Source organism: Nomascus leucogenys, chromosome 9 (assembly GCF_006542625.1).
Source record: "Nomascus leucogenys isolate Asia chromosome 9, Asia_NLE_v1, whole genome shotgun sequence".
Taxonomy (NCBI): domain Eukaryota; kingdom Metazoa; phylum Chordata; class Mammalia; order Primates; family Hylobatidae; genus Nomascus; species Nomascus leucogenys.
Window position 1 is genome coordinate 15235618 of NC_044389.1, and position 18903 is coordinate 15254520.

An 18903-nucleotide genomic window follows, 5' to 3' on the forward strand; every position below is an offset into this window, starting at 1 on the left:
CTGGTTGAAATGGGAAGTGTCATTATAAATATATGATGTTTCAGATATATATCTCTTTATATATATGGATAGCAAAAGAAATAGATTTAGCTATACACTATGTATATATGTGTGTGTTTGCTATCTGTCTGCTAAATAACACTGTTAGCAATAAGTCTAGCAGCTGTATCTTGGTTTCTAATACCTTTCCCACCAAAAGCAACAGGGATCCTTGAAGAAATGTTTCCAGGTCTGGAGCAGGGAAAAGTACAAGATATGCTTAGAACATCTTTGTTGTGGTATGTGCCAGAAAGTAAGGAAACACTAACAAATAATGGAGCCATGTCAAAAGAACACAGGATCCAGATGGAAGGGGACGCCATTGGCTAAAACTGGAAAAACATGAACATCAGAATACATAATAAAGAATTATAACCCACTGAATAAAACACACATCAATGAGTCTATCCTGACACAAATAAATAATACATTAAAAAAGCTCTTTCGGCCAAGCGCAGTGGCTCACGCCTGTAATCCCAGCACTTCGGGAGGCCGAGGCGGGCAGATCACAAGGTCAGGAGATAGAGACCGTCCTGGCTAACACGGTGAAACCCCGTCTCTACTAAATATACAAAAAATTAGCCGGGCATGGTGGCGGGTACCTGTAGTCCCAGCTACTCAGGAGGCTGAGGCAGGAGAATGGCCTGAACCCGGGAGGTGGAGCTTGCACTGAGCCAAGGTCGCACCACTGCACTCCAGCCTGGGCAACAGAGCCAGACTTCGTCTCAAAAAAAAAAAAAAAAAAAAGCTCTTTCTTGTGGTAGAATAATACCAACAAACAAATGGAAAAAAAGGATAGTAATCAACAGCAATAATTGGTTCAAGCAAGATCATTATTGGATTCTAAAATGGTGGGTAACAGTTTAATGAACAGGATATTTTGAATTACCTCCCTATAAATTACTTATTAATTTAAAGTGGAAAAATAATTTTATAATGGAGAAAACTACAGATACCACTTTGACCAGGTGATCAAAGTTAACATCACCTATACTGGAACAAACATTATGTGTCCCCTGATATGATTTACTGAGAATACAACATCTCTTCTGCAGTAGTCTACCAGGCTTCTATAACTTGAACCTTATCAAACTTGAACAAAGAAACCTTAAACAAATCCAAATTTAGAGACATTCTATAAAATAACAGGCCTATTGTTTTTATAAGATTAAAAAGTACATTTTAATAAAGGAAAAAAATCAACATAATGCTCAGACATTTTGCAGGTACTGGGAAGGAAGACTTCCCACGCCTCCCCTGCCTTCCTGGCATCACTGTGTATGAGGGAGTATGTCAAGCTATTCTGATCTTGGAAGAAATAGGGGTAAGGAGACTTTCAACTGTCTGAATATCTTTGCTCTGGGGCTGCCTGGCTGCCACGTGATTTGTCTCTGGGTACCTCTCGGGCACTCTTGCCCAAGTCTTCTGTGGAATGCAGGGATGGTGCTGTGCAGAGAGGCAACAGGGCACATCTGCTGACAGAGAGACAACTGGTGGTCGTGGTAGTGGCAGTAACAAGCAAGAGGAGTACAGAGTAGGTCTGCCAGAGGGCAGCAGGGAAGAGTGAATGGAAGAGAGGGAAGAAGGGAAGTACGAAAGAGGGAAGAAAGCCAAAAGATAGGGTGCACCAGAGTGCAGAAGTAGTAAGGGTTTAGGAGATGGTCTCCAGTTCCTGGGTCTCTATCAGCTCTTGTCTGAGGGCAGGACTCTGTGTAATTTGTTTTTTTCCTACTGTCTAGGTATTCCTATCAATACCAGCACCCATGTAAGGATCTCATCATTGTCCCAGTCATTTGGACCAAGGGTGGAGGGGGACATCTGCTAAATCAGGGCCCAGCACTCCAGAGTAAAGAGGAACACAAAGAAGGAGGCACCCAGTCAGCTCCTGCAGAGAGCTGGCTGCTTGTACCAGACATACAAGGCAAAAGTTTGGCAAGAGCTAAGACAATACCTAAGGAAGGGGCTTGATATCCAGCCAGCACACAGCTAAGGGTGCCAGGGTGCTCTATCTTATTTTATTTTATTTATTTATTTATTTTTTTGAGATGGAATTTTGCCTCTGTTGCCCAGGCTGAAGTGCAGTGGCACAATCCCAGCTCACTGTAACCTCTGCCTCCCAGGTTCAAGCAATTCTCCTGCCTCGGCCTACCGAGTAGCTGGGACCACAAGCACAGACCAAGTAACTGGGGCTACAGGTACACACCACCGGCTAATTTTTTGTATTTTTTAGTAGAGATGGGGTTTCACCTTGTTTGCCAGGGTGGTCTCAAACTTCTGACCTCAAGTGATCTGCCCACCTCAGCCTTCCAAAGTGCTGGGATTACAGGGGTGAGCCACCACGCCCAGGCTGGTGCTCCATCTTCAAAAGTGTTAATATCATTAAAGACAAAGGCAGACTGAAGAACTATTCCAGGTTAAAGGAGACTTAAGAGACATGACAACTAGGCCGGGCACGGTGGCTCACGCCTGTAATCCCAGCACTTTGAGAGGCCGAGGCCAGCGGATCACGAGGTCAGGAGATCGAGACCATCCTGGCTAACACGGCAAAACCCCGTCTCTACTATAAAATACAAAAAATTAGCCAGGTGTGGTGGCGGGCACCTGTAGTCCCAGCTACTTGGGAGGCTGAGGCAGGAAAATGGTGTGAACCTGGAAGGCGGAGCTTGCAGTGAGCCGAGATGGTGCCACTGCACTCCAGCCTGGGCAACAGAGCGAGAGTCCGTCTCAGAAAAAACAAAAAAAAAAGGTGACATGACAACTAAATGCAAAGCATGAGCCTGAATTGGGAAATAAAATAGCAATAATGAAAATCAAAACAATTCGCAAATCTGAATACAGGCTGTGAATCAGATAAGAATATCACGTCAAGGTTAAATTTCCCAATTTTTTTTCTTATGAATTATGAATTTTACTAAGTGATTACATAAAGACATATAAGTGTTAATTGTAGTGCTGCTTATTGTAGCAAAATATTATAAACCATCTACATATATTAAAATAAGAACCAAGTTAATAATTTACAGTATAGATATATTAAGCAATATTATATGCTCAGTAAAGTTACATATCACAGAAGGAATCTATATTTACCTGAAGAAACTGTGCTCAAAATGTTAAAAATCAGATTAAAAATAATATAATTCTTTTTGTAAATAACAATTATGTGTACACATATAGAGAAAGAACTCTATGGTCATTTTTAATGCTTTTTTTTTCCCCAACGGTCATCCATTAACGTTTAATTTAAAGTGAAAGATAAAATTAAAAAAATACATTTGGATTTTTAGCCCAGACCTCCCCTTTGAGCCACAGATGATGTTTGTGATATCTTCCCTTGTATGTTTTACAGGCATTTCCAAGTTAATGTGGCCCATGTTGCACACAATAAGTCTGCCCCAATCCAGTGCTTCCACGTCAGTAAACCACAACTCTGCTATTTCCAAATCAGTCAACTGAGGGTCAGTTTTGCACCTGTCACACCCACAGCCCAACCCTATTCTCCATCTAATTTATAACCAAGCTCTATTTCCAACACAGATTCCCACACAGACTCAACACCTCTGTGTCTCTTCATCTTAAATGCATTACCTCATTCCAGGTCCCATACCTCTTGCGTGACTTCCGGCAACACTTCTGTGCTCTCGCCATCTTTTCATCCTTATTATTAGCCAGGGAAAGCTTTTGACACACCAGTGACCTTCCATTGCTCCTAGGGTATGTTAAATATTCTGTTATGATTTAGAGAGAACTGACTAATCTGGTAGTCTGGTCCCTGCCTTTACCATAGCCTCATATTGTAGCTTGTTTTTTGTTTTTGTTGTTTTTTTTTTTTTGAGATGGAGTCTCACTCTTGTCACCCAGGCTGGAGTGCAATGGTGCAATCTTGGCTCACTGCAACCTCCGCCTCCTGATTCAAGCGCTTCTCCTGTCTCAGCCTCCCGAGTAGCTGGGATCACAGGTGCCCACTACCACACCCAGTTAAAATTTTCCAATTTTTAAATGAGATTATGTTCAGGAACTATCCTTTATTTTATAGGAGATGCACACTGAAGGAGTGTGGGATACAATATCTCTTTACATATTCTCAAATGGTTCAGAAATATATATATTTATTTATATCCTATATATATGCACACACACACACACACGTTATATATACATTGCTGGGTATGGCGGCTCATGCCTATAATCCCAGCACTTCAGGAGGCCAAGGCAGGCAGATCATTTGAGGTCAGGAGTTCAAGATCAGCCTGGCCAACATGGTGAAACCCTATCTCTACTAAAAATACAAAAATTAGCTGGGCGTAGTGGCACGTGCCTGTAATCCCAGCTACTTGGGTGGCTGAGGCATGAGAATCCCTTGAACCCGGAAGTTGGAGATTGCAGTGAGCCGAGATCGTGCCACTGCATTCCAGCCTGGTGACAAAGCAAAACTCTGTTTCAAAAACAAACAAACAAAAATGCTCATGCCTGTAATCCCAGCATTTTGGGAGGCCAAGGCAGGTGGATCACCTGACCAACATCGTGAAACCCTGTCTTTACCAAAAATACAAAAAACATTAGCTGGGTGTGGTGGCAGGCGCCTGTAATCCCAGCTACTCGGGAGGCTGAGGCAGGAGAATCACTTGAACCCGGGAGGCAGAGGTTGCAATGAGCCGAGATTGTGCCATTGCACTCCAACCTGGGCAACAAGAGTGAAACTCCGTCTCAAAAAAAAAAAAAGATGTATCTATCTATCTCTTTCTCTCTACACAGACACACACACACACACACACACACACAGGCATTTGTGTGGGAGGTAGGAAGGAATGAGAGAGAATAATAAAACAAATGGGACAAAATAATTGGTAAATCTGGGTAAAAAGTATTTGGGAATTCTTTATACTATTCTTACACATTTGAAATTATGTTGAAAAGGCTACAAAACTTCAAAATGCCCCAAACCAATCTTTTCTCCCAAACTTGATGATCTTTCAGTGTTCCTTACATCAGTAAAGTACACCACAATCCATCGAGCTGAACAAGTCAGAAACCTAGGAGTCATCGTTAATGCCTCCCTCTCCTTCAACATAAATAAAATCCATTACAGAATCCAGTCTGAAGTCTTCCCCCTTCTCACAATCTCAGACTCCAGGTTCTGGTTCTCCCTAGTTCAGGCAACCAGCACATTTTATCTTAATTACTATATTTACTCCGAATTTTGTCTTCCCACATTCACTCTGCTCCCCGCTCCAAACCATTCTCTACTGTAGCCAGAATTTGCTTATTTCCCATAAGCAAATTTGGTCATGTCACACACACCACCCCCATCCCCAAGGGTTTCCAATGACTTCTCACTTCTCTAAGGATTAAAATCCTTCCTCTGGCCTACAAGAATGGAATGATCCTATCCCTGCCAGTCACATTCAGTTCCTGGAAACCATGCTCTCTTCCACTCCAGAGCCTTTTCACATTCTCTGGAATGTTCTCCCTATTCTTTACCCCCTTTCAGATTCTCAGGGGCCATTCAGTCTGGTCCAATATCCCCCCCCATAAACAGAAAGAATATAGCATTTATCCTGCTTTCCCTGTACCTCAATGTAATAAAATTTTACTTTGGAGACTATTCAATTCTATTATAAATAAAGATGAATACATTTGTAAAATGTAGATGAAATGTTCAAAGATATTTTAAGTATAGATAAGGAGCTAGTTTTAAAAGTTTGTTAAACATATAATTGATAGAACATGTTAAATAAAGGTAAGCAGTTAATAGCACACGTACATTAAACATAGAAAGGGATGGAAAAAACAAGATACCTAATATTTATGAGGCACCTATGTATTAAATATTCATGATACACTAAATATACTAAATACTAAATATTCATGACAGAGTAAATATGCATGACACTAAACAACAAGAGTCAATGAACACATGAGCACAATATTCATGAGTCCTTAATTCAGCTACCCATCGGTGATGCCCAGTCTGGCCCATGTGTCCTCTGCCCAAGGAACACAAAGCCCATGGCTATCATCAGGCTTGTGGCAAGCTACAGCTGTGGCAGGCTTCCTTGTCCCATGTCTAATAGAGCAAGTGTGTGGCACTGGCCTATGTCTGTGTGGGCCTCTTTGTTCAAACTTCAGCTCTCGTCCTGGTGACCACACTATCAGCAGAAAAGGCTAAGGCAGTAGAGAGAGGACATATGAAATGTATATACTGCAGTATTCAGGGAGTGTGGTCCTTCTTCCCTGTTTGCATCCTATCCTAAGTGTTTTAACTCATCCTATCTCTTTCCTCTTGCTTCTCACTAAAAATTGATTTAACAAATCACATAATTTGGGCATTTTAAGTTGTTCTGTAAGCTTTCTGTTCTGTGACCTCTAGGCTAGTTTTGTATGGCATGTACTTAGAGGCTACCATTGGATCAAGGTAATTTCCCACACAGCACTCAGGGTAACCAAATAATAAAGGGAAATTTATTTTTAAAACAGCATTCCAGCTAATAAATAGAGAAGTCATGATAGAGAGATAACTAGATATTAAGTATCTTGTGGTAGAACTACACACCACCTATAAAGTATACAAAAAAAAAAAAATCAAACCTGAATGCAATCAATCCTCTAGATCTAACTATCAATTTATAACGAATACAGAGGACAAAGAGAAACTTGTTAATATCATGGAGCTCTAAATTGTAGGAGACTTTATAGGACAAATACTCTGGTTTCTCCAACAAATAAATTGCAAGGAAGATAAAATGAGATGGAGAAGGAGCCTATACATTAAGAAAAAAAATCTGGTCATATACACCTTAAAAAGAAAAAAAAAAACACAACAATATAAAGGGATATCAACCAATTACAAAGTATGGCCTTTAGATGGATCCTAACTAGAACAAATAAAACTGTAAAATAAAAATAAAAAACATTTATGAGACAATCAGAAATGTTCACATTGATTTGATGATATGGAATCCTGTGACGACAATAGTGCTGTGATGGCTGTGCCATGATTACATTTTTAAAAGGGAGTGGACTTACAGAAATACATACTGATATATGTATAGACGGGATAACATGATGTTTGGAATTTGTTTCAAATAATTGGCAATGGTGGGGAGTGTTTAGAGATGAATCAAGATTGGCCATAAGTTGATGACAGCAGGGGCTGGATGATGGGTACATGAAAGATTATTGTTATTGTATATATCTGAGATTTTCTATAATCAATCCTTCTGTTTGAAAAGAAAGAAAAAAGCAAGAGAAGAGTGTAGAACTTTCAGTGATTAGAGAAGAGCTCTGAATGGTGTGGTACATAGATATGAGATCTAGAACTGCTACGGCCATTTTCTACCATGAGACTAGACAGCCTGAGAATGAAATCCACACATGAACAAGGGCACAGCTAAAAGAATCACAGAGAAATGAAGCTACAGCCCTGATCAAATCAAAACCAAAGCCCATCCCACTTTAGGACTTTTTCAGAAATAATAAATCCTCTTTACTATTAGCCAATTTGAGGTGGATTTTGTGTTACTACAAGTGAGGACAGCGTAACTGATACAATCTCCCATTTACTTTCAACCTAGTCATGCTTCTGTCTCTACATTCCCCTCAAAATGTTCTCAACAAAATCATCAATAACTTCCTTGTTGCTAAATCTAATGGATCTTTTTGAGAGTCCTCGATTAATCTTTCTCAGCTACACCTCATATTCCTTCATCCTCAATGTTCTCTTCCTTAGTCTTCTGAGCCTCCACATTCCCTTGGTTTTCTTTCTAATTACCCTATGCCTAGCTCCTTTGCTGGCTCGCCTGTCTTGGGTTCTTTCTTTCTCCATACTCTCCCTCAAAGTGACTGGCAGTCAGCTGGGTGGGGTGGCTCACGCAGGTAATCCCAATACTTTGGGAAGCCGAGGCAGGAAAAGTGCTTTAATCCAGGAGTTCAAGACCAGCTTGGGCAACATAGTGAGACCCTATCTCTACCAAACATTTTCAAAAAAGTTAGCCAGGCATGTAGTCCCAGCTACTCAAAAGGCTGAGGCAGGAGGATCACCTGAGCCCAGAAATTTGAAGCTGCAATGAGCTTTGATCACATGACTGTACTCAGCCTGGGTGACAGTGAGACCTTAAAAAAAATGTGACTAGGCCGGGCACAGTGACTCACGCCTGTAATCCCAGCACTTTGGGAGGCCGCGGGGGGCGGATCACAAGGTCGGGAGATCAAGACCATCCTGGCTAACACGGTGAAACCCCGTCTCTACTAAAAATACAAAAAATTAGCTGGGCGTGGTGGTGGGCGCCTGTAGTCCCAGCTACTCGAGAGGCTGAGGCAGGAGAATGGCGAGAACCCAGAGGCGGGGCCGAGATCGCGCCACTGCACTCCAGCCTGGGCGACAGGGCGAGACTCCGTCTCAAAAGAAAAAAAAAAATGTGACTAGTGACTGGTAGTCACCTACTTTTTAAATTTTAATTACCACTTATAGCTCTCATCCCTGAGGTCTTCTAAGCTCCATACATGAATTTCCACGGGCCTAATGCACACACCACCATTTTATATGTTCCTCAAACTCAACATGGTTCTTCCCCCCGCCCCTTAAACACACACACTGGCCCTCTTCCATTGTTCCCTTTCTCACAAAATAGAATCAAGCTTAACACTTCCCAAGATCTCATCTTTTCTTCCACATATCCAATCAATCATCAAGCCTTATCCTTTGCATTCATCCACTTCTTTCCATATCCACCACTACCATCCACATTCAAGATGCCATCATCTCTCACCTGAAACATAATAACTTCCCACTGGTTTCCTCCTTCATAACTCTTGGCCCTCCTCCAACTGTTTCCAAGACATCTTTTTAAAAATTGTGGTAACATATACATTACATAAACTTTACTATTTTAACCATTTTTAAGTGTATTCCAAGAGATTTTCTAAAAACAAATCTTCTGATGATTTCATCTTGCTTAAAACAGAAACTGACTGGCTCAGGGTCCAGGTGGGAAGAAGACTTCTCACAAGATCTACTCTTTTATACCTTTGAGTTTTGAATCTGTACCTGTATACTTATTTTAAAAAACTTTTTAACTGTTAATAAATTTTCAAGAACCTATATAATAAAGAATTCTATCATCTATTTTTTAAAGGGTAGATAACAGAAAATATTTCTGCTGTTTCAAAATCTGTTATGAGAAAAAATTCTATAAAACATGTAAATTAGAAAATAAGTTTACATGGTCAATAATCTATTTTAACATCATCATCAACCAGGCACGAAGGCTCACGCCTGTAACCCCAGCACTTTGGGAGGCCGAGGCAGGCAGATCACTTGACCCCAAAGTTTGAGATCAGCCGGGCCAACACGGCAAAACCCCAATCTCTACTGAAAATCCAGAAGACTGTAACTCAGAGGTTAAGATACAAATTTCAGTATCACAAAGGCTTAGGCTCTAATTTTGTTTCCACCTCTTACAAGTTGTATGATCAAGGGCAAGTTAGTTAACTCCTCTAAATCTGTCTCATTGTTTATTTTTAAAAGGGTGAACTATCATATGATATTTCCTAAATTCTTATTTTCAAATTGAATATTTGTGAAATCAGTATGTCTTATAATTAATTTGTACTTCAATGTACAAAAAAAAAAAAACCTTTTTAGATCACAATAGTGCGTCTTATAATATTTATAGCAGTGATTCTCAACCTGGGCTCCTTTTGTTCCCCAGGAGTCACCTGGAGATGTCTGGGGACATTTTGGGTTGTCACAACTGGGGTAGGAGTAGGGGTAGAGATAGGGAGCACTACTGGCATTAAGTGGGTAGAGGCCACAGACGCCGCTAAAATCCTAGAATGCACAGGACGGCCCCCAACAACAAAGAATTATCTGGCCAATAGTTCTGCAGTTGAGAAACCCTGTTTTAGAGTCTTAGAAAAAATAAAATAATATCTACTTAATAGGCTCATTCTCAGAATTAAAATAAATAACGCATATAAAATGCTTACAAGAATAATTAGCACAAAGTACATGTTTAATACACTTAATAGTATTTTTTCTTTTATTTAATCTAATGTGCTTAGAATAATTTAACTACTAATTAAATACCAAATTCCTTCACCTCACCCTTCACATAATTCTGTCCGTTTGTCTTTCAAGCTGGCTCTCTCACTGCTTCATTACATAAACCTCATCCCATCAATCTGGTCTATGTTGTTTCATTAGCACTACCTGGGTTTCACAACTCCATGTCTACACACAAACGATTTCCTCCATCTACCATGCCTACTTTCAATTCAGCCTATAGCTTAAATACCACCTCCACTAGAGAGGTCTTCCTTCACAGACCACTGACGAGGCTGGAAATGGCCTCTCCCCTGCCACCCCACCGCATCCTACCACCATCAATCTCCCTCTGAATGTCATATTTCCAATTCTATGACTCTTAGCTTATTTCTGAACTCTACTGTGGTTATACATTTATCATACCTCCCCTACTAAAGCATAAACTCTTAAAAGAAAGGCATAGCTTAAACATATAGGATTTGACACTGTTGAATCAGACCATTCTCCCTGAAACTTTCTCCTTCCAGGGCTTCAGTGTTACTACACTTTCTTCTCTGTCAATGGCATCGCAATTCAGCCTGTCAGTCACCAAATCTCAAAATCTCAGGTAACGTCACCCTTCTTAAAACCTCAGGCGACCTCACCCTCTTACACATTCCCTTTTCATTCAAACCATTTCCCATGTACCCACTTAGAAATACTAGAGATTAAATCTCTGCAACATTTTTTCTATCTTTTGCCTCCTTTCCATTTTTTGACTTCTACCCATAGAGAACAGTAGTTACAAGTACAGGCTGAAGTCAAATTCCCTGGGTTCAGATCCCAGCTCCATTAGTTGGATAACTCTGGAAGAGTCCCTAAGCCCCTGGGCCTCACTTTCCTCATCAGTAAAATTGGAATAAGTAACCATTCCACCTCAAAAGGCTGTCATGAGGATTTAAATGATACAGTATGTGTAAAGTGCTTGACACACAGTGTAAGAGCTCAATAAGTATTAGCAGCTTTATTTATTTATTTATTTATTTATTGAGATACAGTCTTGCTCTGTTGCCCAGGCTGGAACGCAATGACATCATCTAGGCTCACTGCAACCTCCACTTCCTGGGTTCAAGTGATTATCCTGCCTCAGCCTCCTGAGTAGCTGGGATTACAGGCACTGATCACCACGCCCAGCTAATTTTTATATTTTTAGTAGAGACGGGGTTTCACCATGTTGGTCACGCTGGTCTCGAACTTCTGACCTCAGGTGATCCACCCGCCTCGGTCTCCCAAAGTGCTGGGATTACAGGCGTGAGCCACCATGCCCAGCCTATATTAGCAGCTTTATTATCATACCCCCCCACTTCAAGACCTCGTGAACTTTTCTTTTCTTATTGGTAAATTTTCTGTTGACTACAAAGTCAAAGACACTGGACCTCATCTTTTGCCGAGACTCCTGCAATAATGTCCCAAACTGGCCCCTCTGCTATGGGTCTCTCTTAACCACAATGCTACCCACTGCTCTCAACAATCTTCATATATGCACAAGAGCCAGACCTTATATAGCACTTTGAAAGCAAGATTTGTTAAGATAGACAAAGAAATGTAACAAGGTATATTTATAATAGGAAATATTTTATATCACTAAAGTAAATGGGATAAAAAGGAGAATAATAGTTGAGAAGATTGAAGTGATAAACTGACACCAGGAAGTGGGCCTTGAATTCCAAATTCGAGAGTTTAGTAAGAGTGTCACAAGAGGTTTTGCATCTACCATTTCCCCCAAAGGATTTAAGGGAACAGAACATTTAAAGAAAATTCTGTAAAATCTTTGCTTAAATGGGTTAAGCTCTTCAAATATAGAAAAGGCACAAATAGTTGAACTACTTCCTCCTTTGCAATTTGGATTATCTATTTAGTGTTTCAAATTCATCTATAAAAACATATTCTTCATTTAATCAAACCTGTATCTGCATTCTTCCACAAAATAAACTATTAAAATTTGGGCTATTTGTAATACTTTTGTAATACTACTGTAAAGAGAAGAAAATGATTCAAGGCTCCTAAGACTTCAAATTAAGTAAATATTCCATATCTGCTTTCTAGGTATTACAACATCAGTGTTTTTTTTTTTTAAGTTCAATTACTTCATTCTATGCTCACAATTTATTTCTAGCTATCATTTTAAATGACTTTTAGGACATATGGTTATAAAATTGACTACTTTTTCAGTACATCAAAAGTTAGAAAGTTTCTAATAGAAAACACCAAATCAGTGCCTGAAGACCCTGTAAGTCATTGTTAAATGAGTGATTTAATAAATCATACTTGAAAGCTGGGCTAATTTTTTGAATAACTGAATATAATTAGGTAATACCTTTGAAATATGCTATTAACCTTTCCTGCATACGAGTATCTGCAGCAAATAAAGAATATTTACATCAAAAAAATTCCTAATTTTTTTCTATTCACTCCATATAAATTTATGTTTTGAAAGACTGTTGATAAAGAATAAACAAAATGCACAAACATAACATTCTTAATAATGTATTAATATATTGTTACTAAATCACTCAAGGTCTTCTAAACTTGTTTTTCGTCCCGTTTGAATATGGTCTTTTCATCCATTCCAACTGCTGCCAAGGCAAATGTAATAGCCAATAATATCATCTATCTGAAACTGAATTAAGATTTGTACAATTTTTAAAGAAAAAATATTAGACTTCAATACGTACTATGTGCACATTTTTCACACCTGCAGATAAAACGGTTACTCTGCAGAATGGTATAGAGTAATAAGCAAAGACTTCAGAGTCAGACATGCAGAATACATCATCTGCCAGATGTTTAATCTTGTGCAAATTAATCTGTGAGCCAGTTACCTTATCTGCAAAATGAGAACAGTATCTACAGGGTTGCTGCAGGAATAAATGAAGTAACATATTCAGAGTGCTGGGTATCTAACAGGAGTGTTCTACCTCCACCAATACCTTATTACCCTTTGGAGTCAGATCTCAAATCAAAACTCGTTTCTGCCACTTACTAACACTGTGATAGTAGGAAAGTTAACCTCTCTATGCACTGATTTCCTCCTATTTTTAAATGGGGAACACACTACCTACATCAGAGAGTTGTTATGAATCTCTAATGTACAACTTAATGCAAAGCATCCAGCAGAGTGCCTGGTAGACATCAGATTCCACTGATACTAGATTCCCTTCATTTCTTCTTCAGGTGTGTTCAGTATGTTCAAGTGGTCTAGAATCTACCAACCTGCCTGACACATATCCAGAAAGCAGGCCATTTTCTAGTTGGAAGCTTTTGTGTATGCACGGCAAAATTTTGATATCTGTATCCTATAAGTATCCTCTCAGTTCCAGATGGAAAGAAAATATTTCTCTTATTCCCTTTGCCTTCCACTTCATACATACTTTTCCACATAGGTGACTATGTAAATTTCCCACTTTCCATGTTTTCTAAGCACTTAAATAGCCTTGATTTGCCATCCAAATAGATACCAGCTTCAGTGTGCTGCTTAAGTTAAAACCAAAATACATCTATTATTCTCACTGCTTATATCAGTGGTGCCAGAATGTTTTTATAAAAAGGCAGTAGTAACACTTTGTGTTTCTTCCTATGAGTTATGCTAGACATTTAATTTCAAAGAGATGTTTAAAATTTAAATTATTTGAAAAGGATTATATTTATTCCTGATGCCAGCTTAATATCAAAGGCATGAAAATTCAAGTAAAATTAAGGCTGCCATAAACATAAAATCACATCAATGTGAAGTTTCCCCAAAAACAAATTCAAATAATTTTCCAAACACTGAGATTAATCTGCTATTTAAGTAGGATGTGTAAGTCCTGAAAATACTCAGTTGTGTAAGTTTAAGCAGTAAAACTGAACTAAACCATTTACCAAAACATTACATAGTCCTAAAATTGGAAATGTCACCCTCCCCCCGGAAAAACCCTATATTTAACATGTGGAAATTTGTGAGTACTAAGGAACTTTTCAACAAATATTTCATATATCTAAACTTCATTAACTAGGGAATAGAAATCTTGTAAAATTACTCTTAAAAGTTACCAAATTACAGAAGCATCGTCCAATGAAAAGCAGCTCTCTAATTTTTTTAGCATTTCACAACATGGGCTCCTAAAGCAACACTAAAGAATCACAACGGGAGGCCCTTTTCCTGTTATTTTGCAAAGACTGGGTTATGGAGGGAGTGTTTAACTGCTACTGTACTATACAATTTCTGTGTCAACAGCACACGCCTTCAAAAAACTCATCTATTAAAAAATTTCCCAAAGTAGGGAGTTTTTGTTTCTTTTAATTTATGAAGCCAAAATACATTTGGAAAAAAGAATATGCCTCACTGATAATATGAAATGAAAACAGCACCCTACAGTCAGAAAACTGAACACGGTTTTAAATAACTGATTTAATAAGAACATGTGTGCAGAAGGCTGATACAGCCTTAAAGAATGACAACAAAAATTAATACTGCACTTGACACAGGCCACCTTCCATCCAACGGAGCCTGAATAGCAGCCATCATTACAAATGTCAAAATCAATATAGTACTATGCCATCCACCTTCTTGCAATAATAAAGAAACCAACTCAGATTTCTTGGTGGTGTCATCACAATTACGACTGAGGCAGAAATGTACGCAGCACCATGAAGAAAATACCACAAATTAAAACCACTCTATGTAAAAACATAAAATTGCTCACTGGGGGTTGGGGAGGGACATTTTGCCATCCAATAAAAGGAATCTGGCCAAATCCCACCTGACCATTCACGTGCCCTTCATTGAAGACCAAACCTGCTTTCCTTATTTCTCCTTTCTTTCTCTTCCTAGCCTCCCATCATCTCCCTGAACCTGTACGAGAAGACAGGCACGGGGAGGGATTCGAGAATCGGAACAAAAACCGAGATGTGGACCACATCAGGAGGAAGAGGGGAGGGAAGGGGTGACACCACTAACCTGTCCCAAAGGCTTTGGCCACCAGCCAGGCCAGATTGCAGGCGATTTTGGCCCTGGAGAAATCATAGTGGTCAAAGGGCTTGATGGCTGGAACAATGAACGTCTTTCTCATCTCCCTGGGGTCTGCAGCATCCCCCATCTTTCACGGCGGCTCCTCGGGATGTCCCGGCCCTAACCTTCACATGGCGTGGCCTCGCCACCACGAGGGTCGGGAGGGAGGGAGAAGCAAGCTCAAACCATCGGGGCCCGGGCGATGTCTGCCCGGGCGCCGACAGGGGAGAAGCTCAGCTGTCCGCGCCGCGCGCCTGCCGCCTCCCGCGGGAGCCGCCGCCGCCGCTCCCGGGCATAGGAATGTGGCGGCGCCGTCTCCGTCCGTCCGTCCGCCCGTCCGTCCGCGCAAGGTCCGCCCCGTGCCCGCGCCCCTCCGAGCCACCCGCCCCGCGAGCCCGCGTGTGAGCGAGGCCGCCTCCCCTTTGTCTCGGTTTAGTCACACGGGCTTGGGGGAGGGTGGAGGCTGAAAGGGCCCGGAATTTTAAGGGAGGGGGGGCGGGGGGAGCCTTCAACAATCACGTTGTGGAAAATGTCCCCGCCATCGCGATGCCCGCACGCCCTTGCCTCCCTCTCCCCTTCCCTCGGAGCGGGGAGAACCCTCAGGCCCCGGGTGGGCGGAGGGACGAGCAGGACGAGGGGGAAGCGCGCGGCGAGGTGGCCCACCCAGCGCAGCCCGGCCCGGGCCCGCGGGAGACACAGCAGCGGAAAACGTCAAAATCACTGCGGCTCACAGGCCACCGCCGGCCCGTCCCCTCCTCTGTGCTCCCTCCCGTCGCCTTCTCCTCCTTCCCCTGCCGCCGTCGCCGCTGCCGTCTCCCGGCTCTTCCTTCCTTGCTGACGGCGAAGGTGGTGGCCTGGGAGAGGCCGCGAATCCCAAGCTCTCAGTTCCTGTCTTATCAGTAATGTCCTTGTAATTTTTTCCTGCCCCTCTTTCTGCAGCTCCCTGGGTCGTTCCCCCTCAGCCGCCGCCGCCGCCGCCGCTGCGGTTTTCCGGCTGCGGCACTGGATGGAGGAGCAGATGCGGGGACTGAGCATGCGCCCTCGCGCGGCTCCGACCCCCGCCCCCGCCCCCGCCCAGCTTCCCTCTGGTCTCCCGCCCACTGAGCATGCCCAACCTCGCTCCCCGCCCGCGCCCGGGATTCGGGGCGGCTGCCTTTTAATCATCGCTCTGGAGTACTCGCTTGAGTGGACATCCTCCACGTCCCTGGCTTTTGGCTGCTGCTGCCTGCACTGCTGAAAGAGGAAAAGGAAGGAAGGGAGGAGGGAGAGGCCTGGCAATAGCTTTCATATTCTACTTACACAGTGCTTCATCGAAAAGAGTTGATATTTATTTAAAATGTTCATTATGTGACACACACTTTGCAGCGAACTTGACCTGCACTATCTCATTTAGCCCTCACAATAATCCTGAGAGGTAGACGTCATTGCTGATTGTCCACGAAAGAGAGGTGGAGTTGATTAGGTCATATATGGAACTTAACCAGGATTGAGGATCTGTGGGGGCTCCAAACCTGTGTTAATTTCATGATATCGAGATATTTTCTTAACTCAGTGCTCTCCACTTAAATTTTATCTCTGAGAGGGCACACATCCATCAATGCCTCCCCATTTGCTCAGAAAAGAGCATAAATTCTTTCACAAAACAAGCTAATGCCCTTTGTGATCCGTCATCTACAGGCCTTTATAGCTTCATTTTGTCAGAACTGCTCTCTATTTTCTTCAATGAGCATGCCTTCTCAGATCTCTACCTCCTTGCTCAGGGTGGTTCCTCTGTCCACCCCGCTTACTCCTACTGCACCTTCAAACTCCACAGTAGTCACTTCCTCCATGAAGCCTTCCCTGACAGCTGCTGACAACTTTCCAGTCAGGGCTGTCACACAGGTGCCTCCCCTGTTGTTCCCGGAGCACCCTGTTCTTATTTCTCTCATAGCATCTATCACATCGCGTGGCAATAATCAGTTACTTGTCTGTTTTTCCTATTGATGACATGATGACAGGGTATATCTCCAGCACCTGTACAGTGCCCAGCCCCATAATATAATTGCTCAATTAATGGACTACATGTGAATATTATCAAAGTTAACACATACTGAGCTTACTTAAATCACTAGCTCCTCACTTCTCATTTTAATACATTATCTAGTTTTATTTTTAAATGATTGTTGTTGTTATTATTATTATTATTGAGACAGTCACCCAGGCTGAAGAGTGGTAGCAAGATCTCAGCTCAGTGCAATCTCCACCTCTAAGGCTCAAGCGATTCTCCTGCCTCAGCCTCCTGAGTAGCTGGGACTACAGGCGCGCACCACCACGCCCAGTTGATTTTTTGTATTTTTAGTAGAGACGGGGTTTCACCATGTTGGCCAGGCTGGTCTCGAACTCCTGACCTCAGTGATCCGCCAACCTCAGCCTTCCAAAGCGCTGGGATTACAGGTGTGAGCCACCACGCCCAGCCTATTATTATTAATTTTTGAGACAGGGTCTTGCTTTGTTGCCCTGGCTGGAATGCAGTGGCAAAATCACGGCTCACTGCAGTCTCAACCTCCCAGGCTCAAGCAATCCTCCCACCTCAGCCTCCCATATAGCTGGGACTACAGGCACACACCACATCCAGTTAATTTTGTTTATTTTTTATAGAGATGAGGTCTCCCTATGTTGCCCAGGCTGGTCTCAAACTCCTGGCCTCAAGGGATCCTCCCATCTCAGCCTCCCAAAGTGCTAGCATTATCTAATTTTAATCTTTATAAAATCCTGTATTATCTTCATTATACAGATGAGAAAACTAAGGCTCAGAAAAAATAATTAATTACTCTTATTTTGCACAACTAGTAAAGGCAGAGGGCAGCTCCGTCAAAAGGCAGGTCCCTTTGTTTCTGTTTAATCCCTGTAAACACTCCTCCTTAAACCTAGTAGGACACAACAGATAAGGCTTGCTAACAATGTGGGATATGAAAAGAATGTGAGAATAATAATATGCCACAGGGTGGTTGATGTAATTTTTCCAATAATTTAATTAATATTAATAGGGTTTTTCTCATGGGCAAGGAAGGCCCTTTGCTGTATCACATGGAGGATAATAAAATTACCATATAGATAACAGCTCACAAAGCATGTTCATATGATAACTAATTTCCATATCTATTTTATGAAGTAGGAATTATTATTGTCTTCCAATTCTAGATGCAGGACTGAGAATTGCAAAGATTAAGTGGCATGGCCAAGATTTCATGGTTGATTCATATCTGAGTCTGGCTTCAAATTCAAGCACAGGTCTTCTGGCTCCACTCCTCTGACACTTTTCCCTGTGCCTGCTCTCTTTCCGCATTATGGAGGCTAACATGTACATAAATAAATTTATAATACAATGTAAAAGTGATAAGTGCTGTAAGAGATATAAAGTGCAGTCAGGGGCCAAGCACAATGGCTCATGCGTGTAATCCCAGCATTTTGGGAGGCTGAGGCAGGTGGATCACTTGCAATCAGGAGTTCAAGATCAGCCTGGGCAACATAGCAAAAACCTGTCTCTACTAAAAGTACAAAAATTAGCCAGGCCTGGTGGCACACACCTGTAATCCCAGCTACTCAGGAGGCTGAGGCATGAGAATTGCTTGAGCCCAGGAGACAGAGATTGCAGTGAGCCAAGATCACACCACTGCACTCCAGCCTGGGCAACAGAGCAAGACTCCATCTCAAAAAAAAAAAAAAAAAAGGCCGGGTGAGGTGGCTTATGCCTGTAATCCCAGCACTTTGGGAGGCTGAAGGAGGGTGGATCACAATGTCAGGAGTTCGA

At 41.8% G+C, this 18903-nt stretch overlaps 1 protein-coding gene across 5 annotated transcripts in view; it reads right to left on the reverse strand.

The window, feature by feature from the left end:
* The window catches only part of CAMSAP2 (calmodulin regulated spectrin associated protein family member 2), a 122868-nt gene extending 106768 nt beyond the window's left edge, over positions 1–16100 (reverse strand). For 2 of the 5 annotated variants that reach the window (XM_012502074.2, XM_030818691.1), the window contains exon 1: positions 15063–16100. In XM_012502074.2, coding sequence (XP_012357528.2) covers positions 15063–15201 — 139 coding nt within the window. In that variant the 5' untranslated portion in view covers positions 15202–16100. Of the gene's footprint in view, positions 1–3646; positions 3882–15062 lie in introns of those variants that run through there. The other 3 variants (XM_030818692.1, XM_030818689.1, XM_030818690.1) reach the window with 2 other exon arrangements.
* Between the last annotated feature and the right edge of the window lie 2803 nt (positions 16101–18903).